At 40.8% G+C, this 17,123-nt stretch overlaps 1 protein-coding gene and 2 long non-coding RNA genes across 10 annotated transcripts in view; 2 read left to right on the top strand and 1 right to left on the bottom strand.

Moving 5' to 3' along the window:
- The window catches only part of LOC112823178 (uncharacterized), a 166,191-nt gene extending 160,330 nt beyond the window's left edge, over positions 1-5,861 (bottom strand). For all 7 annotated transcript variants that reach the window (XR_012378241.1, XR_012378240.1, XR_012378243.1 and 4 more), the window contains exons 1-2: positions 5,613-5,861; positions 3,948-4,057 (exon numbers count right to left, since the gene is read on the bottom strand). This is a non-coding gene — a long non-coding RNA (uncharacterized lncRNA). The remainder of the gene's footprint in view (positions 1-3,947; positions 4,058-5,612) is intronic.
- Positions 1-17,123, top strand: part of LOC141372736 (uncharacterized) — an 823,585-nt gene that overhangs the window by 196,842 nt on the left and 609,620 nt on the right. The gene's annotated exons all lie outside the window — the stretch shown is intronic.
- Positions 5,943-17,123, top strand: part of ZBTB10 (zinc finger and BTB domain containing 10) — a 38,144-nt gene continuing 26,963 nt past the window's right edge. Inside the window, exon 1 of one of the 2 annotated variants that reach the window (XM_025870762.2) lies at positions 5,943-6,041. In XM_025870762.2, the coding sequence (XP_025726547.1) occupies positions 5,943-6,041 (99 nt within the window). Of the gene's footprint in view, positions 6,042-6,952; positions 7,952-17,123 lie in introns of those variants that run through there. The other variant, XM_025870761.2, reaches the window with a different exon arrangement.

The following is a 17,123-nucleotide window of genomic DNA, read 5'->3' on the forward strand; positions in this document are numbered from 1 at the left end:
TGACTATCCTTTTAAACTACTTTCCATGCTAGTATCCACATATGAAGTTATGTATATATTCTAGGGACCATTGCTATCAATAAACATTAATGGTTGAATTAATTATTCCTATTATATATGTTAATTATTGCTTTTTTTCACTCAACACTAAGCCCTGGACTCATAAAATGCCACATCAACCTTTTTAATGGTTGGTCAATAATTCATTATAAGCATGTACCATAATGTATGTAAATAACCCCATATTGATAAAAGTTCAAGTTTTTTAGGCTTATAAACAGTGCTACAATTAATGTCCTTGCACAGACATCTTAATATACCTGTCTAGAATAAATTTCTAGAAAGGAAAATTGCTAGGTAAAAAGATATATATTTTTTTCTATTTTGATACATACAGCCAAACAGCCTACCAGATAAGTTATTCTACATTCCCATTTACTTTACTATACCTCTGATGGATTAAAAAATTATTTATCCACTGGTGTTTTTCCCCCCCCACTGGTGTTTTTTATGCACACTGCTCTGATTACTAGCCAAGTCTGCATACCTTCCAGTATGTTAACTAGTCATTTGTATTCCTTCTTATATAGTTTTCTATGTCTTTTGCACATTTTTTTCTTCTACTAGATATGTGTTTGACCTATTGATTTACAAGAGCTCTTTGTATATTAGTGATATTAAGCCTTTGTCATATATATCCCAGATTTCTTTTTCCTAGAACACCTAAAAAAAAAAAAAAAACCTCTATTATGTCTCTGAAAAACTTTTGTTTTAAAAACTTTTGTTTTGGGGTGCCAGGGTGGCTCAGTCGTTAAGCATCTGCCTTTGGCTCAGGTCATGATCCCAGGGTCCTGGGATCAAGCCCCTCATCGCATCGGGCTCCCTGCTCCAAGGGAAGCCTGCTTCTCCCTCTCCCACTCCCCTGCTTGTGTTCCCTCTCTCACTGTCTCTCTCTCTGTCAAATAAATAAAATCTTAAAAAAGAAAAACTTTTGTTTTATAATTTTATATAGTCAATTCTGTCAGAGCTTTTTCTTTAAAGCTCTAGTTTATATGTTCTACTTAGAACTAGGTCTTTCATGGGCCAATATTATCAAAATACTTCCCTAACTGGGGGCGCCTGGGTGGCTCAGTTTAAGCGTCTGCCTTTGGCTCAGGGCTCAGATCATTATCCCAGGGTCCTGGGATCGAGCCCCGAGTCGTGTAGGGCTCCCTGCTCAGCAGGAAGCCTGCTTCTCCCTCTCCCACTCCCCCTGCTTGTGTTCCCTCTCGCTGTGTCTGTCAAATAAATAAAATCTTTAAAAAAAAAAACACTTCCCTAATTGTATTTTCTTTTGGTACTTTTTACACTTTTGAGAGCATTTCTGGAGGGCAATCAAATGATACTGACTTTATGAAAATGTTTATTCCTCTTGCAAGAAATTCCCCTTTTAGGATTTATCCAAAAGAAATAATAGACACAAAGTTTTAGTTTCAAGAATATTCACTAAAGAATTGTTTATAATCACCAAAAAAAATGTAAACAATGATAAATCCAACAATAGAAGACCGGTTAAATAAATTATGGTATATCCATAGCCATTAAAATGACACTAAAAATATTTAATCATATTAAAACATATTAATAACTAGAAGCACAAATATGCTAAGATCCAGTTCATAAACACCAAAAAAAACACTTTAGCTAGGCACAGAAAAAGATGTACACAATAGTGGTTAGTTTTGTTACCAGAAAAAATGAGTGATCTTTTTTCTTATTTTTGCTATGAGCATGTTTAAAGTATGAAAAAAGTTTAAAATTGAGTGTAGCCTATAATTATGCAGATATAGTGTATCATGTGTGTTTTAGTAGGGAAGGATGCCTTAGACTAGAGACTGTCTTCAACCTTACAAATGTAACTTCTGCCTCATCCAATAATCTTAAGCAAGTTGGTTAACCCTTTTGTACTTGAGTTTCGTCATCTGTTAAATGAGGATAATAATACCTACCTTGATTTAACTTACAAGGCAGTGTGTAAACTGTAATTCACTGTAAGCTACATAGAAAATGGTGTTAATAATATTATTTATATTTGATGAATATGGAGATTAAGTATACAGCTGTGAAACCATCACCACTATCTATGCTATGAACATATCCATCACCTTCAAAAGATTTTTACTGCTGGGGTGCCTGGGTGGCTCAGTCGTTAAGCATCTGCCTTCGGCTCGGGTCACGATCCCAGGGTCCTGGAATTGAGCCCCGCATCGGGCTCCCTGCTCCACGGGAAGCCTGCTTCTCCCTCTCCCACTCCCCCTGCTTGTGTTCCCTCTCTCGCTGTGTCTCTCTCTGTCAAATAAATAAATTAAAAAAAAAAGTTTTCTACCGCCCACTTTGTTATTACTTTTTTGTGAAGGACACTTAAGACCTACGTTCTTAGCAGAATTTTATACAGTACAGTATTGTTAAATATAGGCACGATGCTATACAGTAGATGTCTAAGACTATTCACCTTGCATAGCTGAAACTTTGTACCCTTTGACTAACACCTCTCATTTCCTCCCCTACCCCAACGCCTGGCAACCATTACTCCACTTTCTGCTTCTAGGAGTTTGACTGAATACCTCATAAAAGTAGTATCATGCAGTATTTTTCCTTCTGTGTCTGGCTTATTTCACTTACCATAATGTCCTCCAGTTTTATCCATGTTGTTGCAAATGGCAAGATTTCCTTCTTTTTTTAGTACAGAATAATATTCCATTGTATATATATGATTTTTTTTAACGTAAATTCAGCGGAAACATTAGTTCAGTACTTTAAAAAATAACGCCTTTTACTTAGGAAAGAAAAAAGAAACAGAAGAAAAAGTTGCCTAGCAAAACACATTGCAAGGAAAGATAAATTATTCAACAAACATTGCCTACTATGTGCCAAGCTGGGATTGGGGTAGGGGATTATAAGAGTGAATAACACACAGTTACACTCTCAGGTACTTCATTCTGGTGGATGACACATGTCAGTCCCACAGACAGAATCATAGGCCACTGACCCTAGAAACTAAAGAGGCAAAGTGTCCCTACCAGGGCAGTAAACAGTCACGTTTGGCTATCAAAGATCAGCTGACCAAGGTACAGGATCTCTGCCTCACAGCAGTTCTAGTGGGCCAGTATCAAGGTATCAAGGTAACCTACAGCACTTTTACATAGCCTAAAGTGAAATTAGGAGATAAATTGGTTGGGGAATGCCCCATTCTTGAGGGGTTCCCCTGGTAAGCATAAGGGGGAATCCCCTTAAATATGGTAGAACCCCCAACAGCAAATGTAGGGGCTTAGGGGAGAACAGATCCCTGCTTGCTAGCAGGAGACTGGAAGGGGTGGGGGAATTCTTAAAAACTCCATTTACAGAACAGGAGATCCCCTTCTGTTACTCAAAGTCCCCTATTAGGGCTGTTTTGAGACATTTGTGAGTACTATCTTCTACTTTGCTTCTGATTCCATCTGCCTTAGGATTCAGAGAAAGACAACTGAATATATATTTATACACAATAAATGATAAAAATATAAATACATACACACACCACACAGTCACACTATTTGGTTGTTGGAAGTTCAGTAGTCCTAGATTTAAGTCATTTATTTGTACCATTTGAATCTAGTATTCATTCCTAATTAATCCATGTTTAAATATAATTCCAGACAGAAAACAAGTTGAATTTTACAAAATATAAGGTAAGATATATGTCTGAGGAAAACACAGTCCTGACACAATTCACACCATTAGGGATTCAAACACTTCTGGTGACTCTGGTGCTACCAGAAAGCAAAAAAAATAATACTAGCATAAACTCACATAATGCCTATTAGGTACTAGACATATAAGATGACAAGAAGCAAAGATACGCATTTAACAGTTTGGGAACGAAAACAATTTGTAAAGTTGAAATAAAAATTAAGTCCATTTTCACTTACCATTACCTTAATCCTAGATAAGCAATTAACTTCAGTAATTCTTCTCTCTTTTTATGGGGGTGGCAGTGGTGGTTAAAATACAATAAATAATGCATTTATTTGCAAAGTACCTGGAATTGAAAAAATGCGTTAAGGATAAAGTACAGTATTATTATAACATTCTTCTATATATTACATGGAAGCAGATATTATATGTGCCCAAGCAGGCAGAATCCTTTCTTCTCCAAGGTACAAATTAGGTAAGTGTCATGATTCTACTGTCTTAGATTTCCCAACAATTAAAACAAAGCAGGACACAAAGAAGAAGAAAAAACCCCACAAACAGTACCAAGTGAGGATCTTTATCAGAACTTCAAGCTGTTGATCACTGGTAGGCAGATGACAATATAATTATTACTGGAGAAATAACTCAAAGCCAAAGCCTTTCTGTGGCAGGTTATCAACATCATTCTTTACATTAAAATCATATTTCGTCTATAAGATACAACTAATACTTTTTGTTTGATATATAATACTGTTTATTTCTACAGACACTAAAATTATAGTGACTTAAGTGGAAGTTGCTTTGTATAATACAATCAACAGTATATATGAGTCTCGATGTGCATGCATGTGCTTATCCATTGAAAAACATTAATACTAATGGTATTTTATATGTCTGAGAAAATTTGTTTTTTAAAGTTAATCTTCAGAAACATACCATAGTCCATACTCCACATTACATAATCAAAGCTATAATATTTTTCTTATTTTAAAAATACAAATTTCGAGAACACAACCATAAAACTAGAGGGCCTAAAAGCTGTAACACATGCTCTTTATTAAACATATATAATTTTCCATTAATACGTAATGCAGACGATTAAAGCCTCTAACAATAATCTGTAAGTGAAAGAGTTTGTGCATATTTCCAATATTTTCTATGCACATCCTAACGTATTTAATGTAAAAAGTGTACCCTGCCATATAAATGCCCTTTTTCCCTTTTTCAAGAGTAATTGTCTTGACTATATTTCATATTAGTTTGTGATTAAACTTTTTTTTAAAGATTTTATTTATTTATTTGAGAGAAAGAATGAGAGAGAGAGCACATGAGAGGGGGTATGGTCAGAGGGAGAAGCAGACTCCCTGCCGAGCAGGGAGCCCGAGACGGGACTCGATTCCGGGACTCCAGGATCATGACCTGATCCGAAGGCAGTCGCTTAACCAACTGAGCCACCCAGAAGCCCCTATGATTAAACTTTTAATATTAATAAATTTCTTTAAAGTTAAAAAGCCTCACCATAGTTTGAGAACATCTTTTTTAAACCTGGAATAGGTTTGAATAAAAAATAAGATTTATTTCACATTTTAAAATAGTAAAACGAGTCTAAACACTTTAAATACTAGTTTATTTAAAATTTCAAGAATAGGAGTATAAGGGCTCTAAGTTGGAAAACTCGACCAAGATTATGAGTTTCCTTTCTAGCTCAATCTGTTCTTCTAATCATTCTAAATTCCATATGCAATGTAAACAATTAAAAAATAAATCTTAATAACTAATTCTTGCCTTTAGATACACAATCCTTGGAGTCGCACACAACGTCCGTATAAGCAGACTCCTCCCCGCTCCTGGGGAAAACCCTGCCTAATATTTATAACGTTATGACATACTGTAATACTCACAAGGTGGTTGTAGAAGTATAAACACGACTGGAGTTATCTGATTGGCTGGTGGTGATGTAACACCCATGTCAATACTTCCCAGTGAACGCACGTGTTCGACCTTTTATTTAAATTTCCATTTCATCACAGCAATAAGACACTCGGGGCGGTGCATTTTCTGTGAAATGATTATTGCCTTGGGCCTGAGGTGCTGCGTCGCACACACAATGCTGCAGACGAGGAGGTGTCGGTGGTTGTAACCTCCTTGTGTGAAAGGCACCGCCTGGTCCAGTCTTTGTGAAGGAACAAAATAAGTTCACTTCCTTGGGCACCGCCACCCACCCCTAGCAAATGACAAGGCTGGAGCGCAGCAGCCCCCACCGCACAGTTATTTCCAAAGTCCCAGGTGAACTCGTGGCGAGAGAAGGAAAATGTGCGTCCCGGGCGCGGGTAGGTGCGTGCGGGCAGCGGGGAGGCGGCCAGACCCTGACACTCGCCAGCTGTTTGTCCTCCGCGTAGCCCGGCCCCGGCCGCACACGCCCGCCCCCTCCCCGAGACCCCCAGCCAGCAGCTCGGCCTTTTGTCCCCCGCCCCTCGGCCGACTTCCTTCCCCCCCAGCCGCACCCCCGCCCCCAGGCCGGAGGCGCGGCCCAGCCCCTTTCCCGGTCCCCTGGCGCCCCCACCCCACCCCAGCCCAGCCCCAAGCCCAGCCCCCCTCCCCCAGCCCGGCCCCCACCCTTTCCCCCTCCAGCGGTTACTGCTACCCCGGTGCATTGTGGGCGCACGGTCCGTTGTTCATTTGCCATTCGACCTCCGCCAGGGCCTGGTCGGACGGAAACGCTCCGCCGGCTTTATTGTCGGTTCGTTATGTGGCGGAGCCCAGCAGTTTAACGTGCCTCTCGCCCTCAGCGCCTGGGAAGCCGGCGGCGGCGTCGGGACTCCTCAGCGCACCGGAGGAAGGATATCTGTTTGGAGGGTCGGTGTGTGCGCGCGGCTTTAAAGAGGGGGCAGCGGAGGGTCTCCCCGCACTCCGCCTCTCAACTTCGAAGGCCCCACGCGCCCTCGGCTCGCTGCTCACCTCTCCGCCGCCCGCCCCCTTCTCCGCGCGGGACGCTGCCCGGAGCACAGCGGGGCGGGGGTGGAGGACGAGGAGGCGGCCGGAGGCGGCGGCCCGGCGGGCGGCGGTGGACGCGTGAGGCAGCTCCGGGAGCGAGCGCGAGCCCGGCGGCCGGGCGGGAGGGCGAGGCCGAGCCCCGCGAGACCGGAACGCCGGGGGTGGGGGCGGGGGCGAAGCCGAGGGGGAGCGGCGGGGAGCGCGCGGGACGCGGCCCGAGGCCGGGCGCGAGCCGGGGCACCGGGCGGCGGCGGCGGCGCGCGCCATGTCGTTCAGTGAAATGAACCGCAGGACGCTGGCGTTCCGAGGAGGCGGGTTGGTCACCGCCAGTGGCGGCGGCGGCGGCGGCGGCAGCTCCACGAACAATAACGCTGGCGGGGAGGCCTCGGCTTGGCCTCAGCAGCCCCAGCCAAGACAGCCCCAGCCGCTAGCGCCTCAGCAGCTCAATGGGCGGGGGGCCGACGAGGAAGTGGAATTGGAGGGCCTGGAGCCCCAAGACCTGGAGGCCTCCGCTGGGGCGGCCGCCGCCGCCGAGGAAACCAAGGAGTTGCTGCTCCCCCAAGACGCGGGCGGCCCCACCTCGCTGGGCGGCGGTGGCGCGGGGGGCCCCCTGCTAGCGGAAAGGAACCGTCGGACTCTGGCCTTCCGAGGAGGCGGCGGCGGCGGGGGTCTCGGCAACAATGGCAGTAGCCGCGGCCGCCCCGAGACCTCGGCGTGGCCCCTGAGGCATTTCAATGGGCGAGGGCCAGCGGCTGTGGATCTGGAGCTGGACGCGCTGGAGGGGAAGGAGTTGATGCAGGACGGCGCGTCCCTGAGCGACAGCACCGAGGACGAGGAGGAGGGGGCGAGCCTGGGCGACGGCAGCGGGGCGGAAGGCGGCAGCTGCAGCAGCAGCAGGCGGTCGGGCGGCGATGGCGGGGACGAAGTGGAGGGCAGCGGTGTGGGAGCTGGCGAAGGAGAGACTGTCCAGCACTTCCCGCTCGCGCGGCCCAAGTCCCTAATGCAGAAGCTACAGTGCTCCTTCCAGACCTCTTGGCTCAAAGATTTTCCCTGGCTGCGGTATTCCAAGGATACTGGCCTTATGTCCTGCGGCTGGTGCCAAAAGACCCCAGAGGACGGGGGAAGCGGGGACCTTCCTCAAGTGGGGCACGATGAGCTTTCGCGAGGGACCCGAAACTACAAGAAAACCCTTCTTCTGAGACACCACGTCTCTAATGAGCACAAACTCCACGAAGCCAACGCCCAGGTACAGTATATCCTGCTCCTACTTTTTCGGATCTTTTAGGGAAAGATTTATCAGGCAAAAAACACTTTTCTTGGGTGAAGGCATCGTTCCAGTTGTGGAATTGCGGGGAGCTGATACGTGGGGGTTTAGAAAGCCTGAGAACGAGTTTTCAAAAGTTATCTGTGTTGGGGGGTGGGGGATGGAATGACAATTTTCTAATCGTAGCGCTGAATTTATTTTTAATGATTCCTTTTTTTGCCCATCAGATTTTTTAAAAAGTTTAAGAAAGCGAGGTTAAAGGTTTTAAGCCCTAAAAAGTGGACTTTACGGTCAAAAATCTTACTAGCTGTGATTTTTAGAAAAGCTGCCTTACGTTTCGGTCTTTCCAGCATGCTGATGGAAGTCAAATCTGGCGACTCTTTTAAGAATGAATTAAAGAATTCCCTTAACCTTTGACGCTAACCCTTTCAGGAAAACATTCAGCTGAGAAAATTTCTTTATTATCAGGTCAGGATAATGTGAAATATGATAGCAGTATGTAAATGTAGAGGAAGCTATTTGGATAACACTCCTTGGGAATTATTTTACTAAATTCATTTCCCTTGAACTTTCTGTTGAACTTTCTCTTACCAAAGGCATGCTTTGGTAAACTACTGGAGTTTTTACTTGTTTCCTTCTACCCAGATTCTTGCGCTGAGATTTTCTATAGTCCTCCCTTTTTTAAAAAAGTTCCTTGTAAATGCAGTTTACTTTAAACTTTGCATATTAAGGATGTTGCCTGTGATGTTACTTCTATCAGGTAGTAGGCTGGTAGAGAATATATTTACTAAAGTCCTTGAAAACATAAGTCTTTAGTTACAAAACAGGTAAGCTATACTTCAGTTATTTCTTGTTTTAATATTTCCAGTTTAAAGATAGTAGGCTTACCATTTTGGTGATCCTTTTTCAAGCCAAAAGAGACGATGTTGAGCAGTTCTTGTTTTAAGTCTTTCAGACAACCTGTGTGGAAGATGGAATTCATTCTTTTGTTTTGGTAGCCAGTCACTGATTTTAGAAAGTCAACTTTTGGATATTAGTCCCTCTGTTTATTGGAGTGATCTCGCTGTTCAAAACACTTACACTGGAGTTAATTAGGTGCTATCCAATAACCCCATAGCACAGTAGTTTCTCAGAAGTTAACTTTAAAGCATAGGGTTATTTTTCCCAGTGGAGAATGGTAATAGTTTTTGCACAAATTTGAGTTGCCTAAGCCCTACAAGGAAGGTCTCTTAAAGATGTACAGTCCCAAAAGGTTAAGTAAATAGTTCTAAGTCTTAGTCCTTGATGACAACTGAGACTAGAGCCTGTAGGGAATGTTGTAAAAGAACACGAATGGGTTTTGGAGTAAATCTTTCTACAATTACTAGCTTTGTGACCTTGGGTAATGGAGTGAAATATAACATTTACTTGTGTTCTGTATGCCAAGCACACTTTACCTTACTCTGCAAAGTAATCTTTATTTTATAGATGCAGAGTCGGGGGCTTTAAAGAGTTAAGTAATAATGTTGTAAGATGATGGAGGTGGGGGACTTGTGAAAATGAAAGTGTACTTTTCCAAATAATGGTAGGTTGGTTATTTAGAAAATTCTAAAAAGACAATTACAAGGAATATTTTTAATATACAGTGGACCAGTTACTCTTATCAGCATAGTCTGTCCCTGTAGGCAAATCTGAGGGGGAATGCAAAATATAATTAGCTGCTTAGTGAACCTGAAATCAGGGGAAGGGGAATTAGTCGGATAGCCTTATGATAGAGACTAGTTAGTGTGGTGTATCCTCCTCGCCTAGGCATTATCTGGATCAGGGAATTCATTCCCTAGGTAAAACCTTTTCTAAACTTGATCTCTTCAATTACCCCTCCTTTTCCCTTTGCCCACTACAAGAGTCCCCTTTTTAAGACATAATGTGCACACCATCTTTCTCTTAGGACACTCTTTCATTAGGCTGAGGACAATAAAATTTAGTAAGTTGTGTGTCTAAGGATATATATTGGTTTCCTTGATTGGATTTTGGATGTTTCCACTCTGAATTGATCTAACTTCTCTATATTTGTTGCAACGTTAGTTTGGGATGTTAACCTTGCTGTTGACCCCAGGTACCACCAACATATCTTTGTCTTGTTGATATCAGTGACCTTTTCAAGAACTGATTCATATGGGTAGAATTCAGTTTTTTTCTTTGCCCTGTAGCCTTTGACTACCGGTAGGAGGCAGTATAACACAATCTGTAAGAGCATTCTTGGGCTTAAGGTTAGGGGCACCTGAATCCTAATCCTCTACTTCCTTGGCAGGCGAAGGAGTTTAACTTCTAGTTCCCTTGTGTATGCAAAGTATATGTGCCAGCACGTAATCACTTAGCAAATGCTAGCCATTATTTATTATCATTGTGTATATTTATCACCAATAATAAGTTGTGTTTGGTAGCCTGGTACCTCGTGTCTCAGTTGTTAACCAATTTTGACAGTTGGGAAACCACTTTATCTCTTGGGATCAATCCTGATTCTAGAGAATAAACCAGTTTTCCTTTTTATACCTTCAGAGACTAACATTGAGACTTTCTCATACATGCAAATTTTTTCACCGCTTCATAAGAATATCTTGATTAGCTTTATCCTGTCTTAAAAATGATGAAATGAGAGTTCTGTAGTTCTTCAGGCAGGAATTCACTTTGAGGCTAGGGTAGTTCACGCCCTTTATTCCCCTCAACTCCTCCCCGCTTTTTTTTAAACGAGGGATGTTTTTTTGAGAGGAGGTTGGCCAAATCACTAAGTGTTACCTTTCTTTCTACGCTTTCTGAAAGTAAGAAAAGTTCCTTTTCATTAAATTGTGGTGACCAAAGAATTATAACACATTCCTAAAAAGCTTGCTGTTCTGCTAATTGGGTGTTGGTTAAGATTGTTCATGGGAGAGTCAAAATATGCGCTCAGAATCTGTTCTGAGCCTTCTGTTTCAGAAAGATCCCTATATTCTTTCTAAGGATGTAAGGGGCAACATACAGTTTCCTATATTCTCTATAAGGATGTAAGAGGCAACATACAGTTTTTATTTTGAGTAATTGTCTTCATCAAAGAAAGTTCAATGATTAGCTTATACAGGATTTGACCATTTGGCCCAGAGGACTTTAAAATTGCTTTAATAATAGTGGTTACTGCTGTATCGTGGTTCAGATCACTTTCTACCCAATTGTGAAATTTTCTTAGCCTAAATCACACATTCTGTCAACTCTTTTCCAGTTTACTTAACTCTCCAGTTTACTAAGTCTAAAACACAGTCAAATGTATTACTATAATTTTCATTAATCTTTATAGAAAGTAAATATTGAACTTAGGTCAGTGATCTGATTGACATTACCAATGAGAATATGTTGAGGTCATAACTAAAGCAAAAGTGAGATGGTCTACAAGCCTTCTTTGCATTTGACAAAGATAAGGCTTAAAGGTTTTTTGTTTTTAACAATTTGGGAAGATAGTCTGAAAACCCTTTCCCTAAGAAGTATTAAAGATAGGGGTACCTGGGAGGCTCAATAGGTTAAGCGTCAGGCTCTTGATCTCAGGGTTGTGAGTTCAAGACTCCATGCTGGGTGTGGAGCCTATGTAAATAAACAACCAACCTCTGGACCATTAAATAAGCATTTTGTATAATATATAGGTTCTAACATTATGTTTGATTTATTAAGCTGGTTCATTTCCCTTGTGTTTTTGACTTTTTAGTAGTGTCTTTATACAGTGTATCTAGGATTGGCTTCTTCCTCTTTATAAACTTACATTAGGTAGATCCAGAGCACTGGAGATAAAACTTATAAATCAGACATTTTCTGCCCTCAAGGAACTTGTAGTCTAGTAAGAAGAGGCAGACATAATAAAATGATAGGTACCATGTTAGAAATATGTTCAGGTTACAGTGAAAACACTTAAAGGGAGTCATCAACTCTACTTGTGAAAGTTAGGAGAAGCTTGTATAATTGGCTCTTGATCGCCATTGTGTTAAATGAATAGGTGTTGAACGGGGAGGGGAGGGCATTCCACGCACTGCAATTGGAAGCAGCATTAAGAAAATAAAATTGATGTGTCTGAGAAGTGGATAATTTGGTTGCTAACAGGATGAAAAATCAAGTTTGAATAGATAATGGACTATGGAGGGTCTTTTGTCATGCTAAAATGATTGTATTTTATTCTGTTAACAAATGGGCAAACTCTTTAGCGGTTTTAAATGGGAGGATCATGAAGAAATATGTTGTCGTTCAGAGACACCTGGGTAGTGTGTGTGTTTTGAGAAGACAGCTGGTAATAAAGCGTATCTTTGGTACCTAAAATTGGCTGGAGGTTAAAATCACCTGAAGATTTCTACTACTGACCTATAGAATTAGAATTTCCATTTTCTTCAAAAATTTGGATTTGGAAGTGGAATGTTTTTTCTTTAAATATAGTGTTCCAGTGGGCTCCTGCAACAAAAGTAGTAAAGTTTTTTTTTGTTTTTTTTTTTAGATTTTATTTTTTTAATTTGAGAGAGTACGAGTTGGGAGGAGAGGGAGAAGCAGGCTCCCCGCAAGCAGGGAACCCAATGTGGGGGCTCTATCCCAGGAACCCAGGACCATGACCTGAGCTGAAGGCAGACACTTAACTGATTGAGCCACCCACGCGCCCCAAGATTGTTTTTAATGCTTTCAGTTTACACTTTGATGTTTTGTATTGGAAATGCCTTTTTTCTGCTAATCCATTTATTGAAAGGATTGTAATTCTGGGTAGGGAAAGTAAATACTAATTGTTGATTTTTTTAGCTAAATAGTATTTTCTTATCCTTTGCGGATTGCTTACACATGAACTCAACTGTTTGCAATTGAAGTTCTCTCCAACTCTCCTTTCATAAGGGTGGGGGAGATTGTGTGGTGGTCTTGGGTTCTCTGCCCAGTTGGTGGCATTATCAAGCCCCCCAAGCTAGAGTACAGAAGACTGATCCTACAACACCCCCACAACATCGAGTTGATCACTCACATTCTGTTAATTTTTATCTTCCAGATATTTTTCCAGGTTCTGACTCATCACCCCTCCCCCCATTAACATTTTCCATCTTAGGTTAGTTAAGGTCCTGGTTTCTTGCAAGTATGTTGCACTATTAAAAGTACCTTCCTTGGGGTCACAGTGTATCTATTAAATGTTTGCTGATATTCCCTACTTTGCTGTCACAGCTATCTCTTATATCTTCTAATCCAGTCAGATCACTGCTTTTAAAGCTCTCTAAGGCACCTATCAACAGTGATTTTTAATCTTGTTGGGGGGGGATTTGAATCTCTCGATAACTGATGGAAGCTATAGACACTTGCCTCTAGAAATGTTCATAAGTGCATATTTGCATTTCTTGGGCTTCTGGGGGGATCACCTTGAAGTTCTTTCATAAATCTGGAATTGTTAGGATGCTCTAAGACCATCTTGTTTTCTTTTTAATGCTGTTTATTTACTTGGAATGCTCATCCGTTCCATCCCATTTTTTCATCCTCTGAGGCTCTGCTCAGGTCTTTCTTCCAAAAAGCATTCCCCCCGCACCCATCACCACCAAAAATAACTGGACTAGATAGACCTCCTCTCTGCTCCCCTAACACCTTTGTTACACTCTTTAGTACCTTAAGAGTCTTGCCCACCAGTGATCTTCAAGTTGGGAGCTGTACTTACTCATTTTGGGTCCCCCGTTGTAGAACTTGTCTAAAGTAGGCATTCACTTTATGCTTATTACATAATTGAGTGAAGTCAGGATTTTTCAAACTTTTAGCAGCTCTTTCCTCTGTGAGTAAAATATTTATTTTTTTAGATTCTCTGGAAGTAAAGGCAAAGATGAATTTTTCTTTTTTATATTTTCTTAATTTTATTTTTTATTCTTTTTTTTAAAGATTTTATTTACTTATTTGACAGAGACACAGCGAGGGAACATAGGCAGGGGGAATGGGAGTGGTAGAGGGAGAAGTAGGCTTCCGGTGGAGCATGGAGCCTGACATGGGGCTCTATCCCAGGACCCAGGGATCATGACCTGAGCTGAAGGCAGATGCTAAACGACTGAGCCACCCAGGTGCCCCCTATATTTTCTTAATTTTAGAAGAGTTAATTCTAAGGTCTCTTACAGATCTAAAATTAAAATTTTACTTACGGGCATCTTCACAAATAAAAAACTTGAGAACTTTTCACATTTACAGAATCTTTGATGTAACAAATTGTCTGATTTTTTTTTTTGAAGTCTGAATGTCCTTTTTTTAAATTTTTTAAAGATTTTATTTGTCAGAGAGAGTGTGTGCACATACAAGCAGAGGGTGAAGCAGGCTCCCCACTGAGCAGGAAGCCCAAAGCGGGACTCAGTCCCAGGACCCTGGAATCATGACCTGAGCTGAAGGCAGATGCTTAACCCACTGAGCCACCCAGGCGCCCTGAATGTCCATTTTCTTAAAATCTTGTTTAGCCATTTTAGACTATTGTCTGGGCTAAATTATGTTTTCCATTTTGGGAAAAGGAACAAAAGTTTCCCAGCATCTGAAAAGTATTCTAGAAATACTTTTCAACAGTAGATTTTTACATATCAGTGAACTCCTGTTATCCGTATACTCAGTGGGCAGAGACAGAGATGGCATGAGTTCCTTAGGGAACTACTTTAAGGTTTTTATGTTTAGTACTAAGATTTTCTTAATTTATTTAGCTCGGCAAATAATACCAGCAATTTGTTTTAATGTTAAGTGCTTATTTAAGCTCTGATTTGCCGTGCCCAAATAATACTCCCCTTTGAGAGTACACATATTCTTGACTTGGAAAGCCTTCATTGTGGAGAGCATATTCAATAGGTGCTACAGAAACAAGGCACAGTGCCCTAAGAAGTAGTGAAAAAGAAATTGGTGGTGCTTATAAAAGCAAGGAATATTACTGTTCTTGTAAAACATTAATGAGAAAAAAATAGTGGTTGAATAGTTATTTTGATTTGTATATTTTGTGTTAAAATAGAATGGGCAAATATTTGGTGGATAGGCTTTTGTCTGAGTTATTTTTAAAAATTAGGACATTTGGTCTGATAATGGCTGTGAACTTTAGAAATTGGGACTGGCCCAGAAAATGCAGAACACAGTGACCATCGCCTAAAATGACTGTACAGTTAGACACAGCCTCCTCCTCAAAGGTTTGAACTGCCAGATGTATAAACTCTAGGTGGGTTCTTGATTTGCAAATGCTAATTCGCTGCTTCCACAAATACTTGATGATGTGCTGCCAAATTTTGATCAGTGCTTAAAATTTTTGCTTCTTCAAGTATTTATACTGTTATTGCAACATCAGAACTTTGAACCAAATGAGCTTTGCTGGGCAGGTATGGCATGCATAGCAAAGCTTAGTTTCAGGCTGCATTAATGGAAGGTTCTTCAACTTTGGCTGTTTCTTTAGTGAGTGGAAAGCATAAGTAAATTAGTAAAAAGTCTTAACCAAATAGTCTCATAAAAGGGACATCAAGTAAACAGTCTGATGCTTTTATAGAAAATCATACTGTAGCATTAATTGTTTTTAGTATTGATTTAGTTATTTATATATTCACATGTTTTCATTCCCTTTTGTAAGTTTGAAATCTGACAACGTACTGGTTTATGTACAAGCTCTAAGGTTAAAACACTTCTTTTTTATCTCACTTCCTTCCCTCCACACCTTCAAAAGCAAAAATTTGGGACTTACTGGTGAATTTGTTTTGCTTACTTCCCTCAAACCTTGGCTGATAATCAGTTTTTGATGAAGATTGGGTGTTTGGTAGGAGGTTGATTTAGAGCATGAGACTTGATATTATCAGGCATGTGGGGGAGTAGGATGTTACAGTGTAAGGGCATTATGTGTGTGAGGCACTGGGAAGGTAATAGACTGCCAAGGGTCAGTTGGAAATGAAAAGGAAAATCTCTACTTCCCATGAATCCTCCTTTGTAGTGATCATATACCCCAGATTTGCAGGGTTTTCTGTACTGTTCATTACCCCTGTGGAAATATTGAAGGGGGCTGGAATTCTAATATTTTGGTTCTTCCATTTGAATTCTCATACTTAAAAGCAACACAAAAATTCTTAAATGGACTACTGACCTGGTTTAGTTTCAAGGGAATTGAAATTATTTTATGTATGGCCTCCTGTGTTCAGTACTCAGACTTAAACCTAATTATTTTTGTAATTTAGCCATACCCATGTGAGGTTAAATAGAGTTATGGGATTGTTTAGGAATCTCACCACTAAAATATTATTTCCATGAAAATTCTTTTGCAACCTTAACTGTGTTCCCAACACCTTTCTATTTTTTTCTTGAATACTACCTTCCTCTTTTCTCTTACCCAAGCATATCAGTTTTCCTAGCATGTTTACAATCTAGTATGTATTTTCCCATGTTTTTCCCCATGCTCATATAGTCATAGATGTGTGTGTCATTATTTTACAGAAATGGTCTGTATTTAAATTAATTTATGCAAAGAAAATAATGAATTTTTGATACTTCAGGGTCAGCATTTTCAGCCATCTTTTCTACCAGAAATATCTAAGAACTTTGAATGGAAAAAATGATTACTTCAGTTATCTAACAACCGTTATTAAAGTGTGCTGTGTTTTTTTTTTAAAGATTTTATTTATTTGAGAGAGAGAGAATGAGAGATAGAAAGCACGAGAGGGAAGAGGGTCAGAGGGAGAAGCGGACTCCCTGCTGAGCAGGAAGCCTGATGTGGGACTCAATCCTGGGACTCCAGGATCATGACTTGATCCGAAGGCAGTTGCTTAACCAACTGAGCCACCCAGGCGCCCCTAAAGTGTGCTGTGTTTTATAGGAATTACCATAACTTAAGTGATGCTAAACATACAGTGAACACTTTTCAGATTGATAAGAAAGAAAATTATAAACTTAAGAATTTTGAGTTCCAGGGTTCCTGGCTGGCTCAGCTGGTAGAGCATGCGAATATTATTGATTTCGGGGTTGTAAGTTCAAGCCCCCACATGGGGTGTAGAGATTACTTAAAATCTTAAAAAAAAATAATACTAAAAGAACTTTTAGTTCAGGAATTTTACCTTATATTTACCATTTATGCCCCTAAAAAGATAAGGCATTTTGAAAGTTGATTGGGAAATTACATAGCTGGATATCCTATAGTTGAAACACATTTTCCTATCAGGGTCTT

Source organism: Callorhinus ursinus, unplaced genomic scaffold (genome assembly GCF_003265705.2).
Source record: "Callorhinus ursinus isolate GAN/ISIS: 27379988/994484 unplaced genomic scaffold, GSC_fseal_2.0 scaffold5, whole genome shotgun sequence".
Taxonomy (NCBI): Eukaryota; Metazoa; Chordata; class Mammalia; order Carnivora; family Otariidae; genus Callorhinus; species Callorhinus ursinus.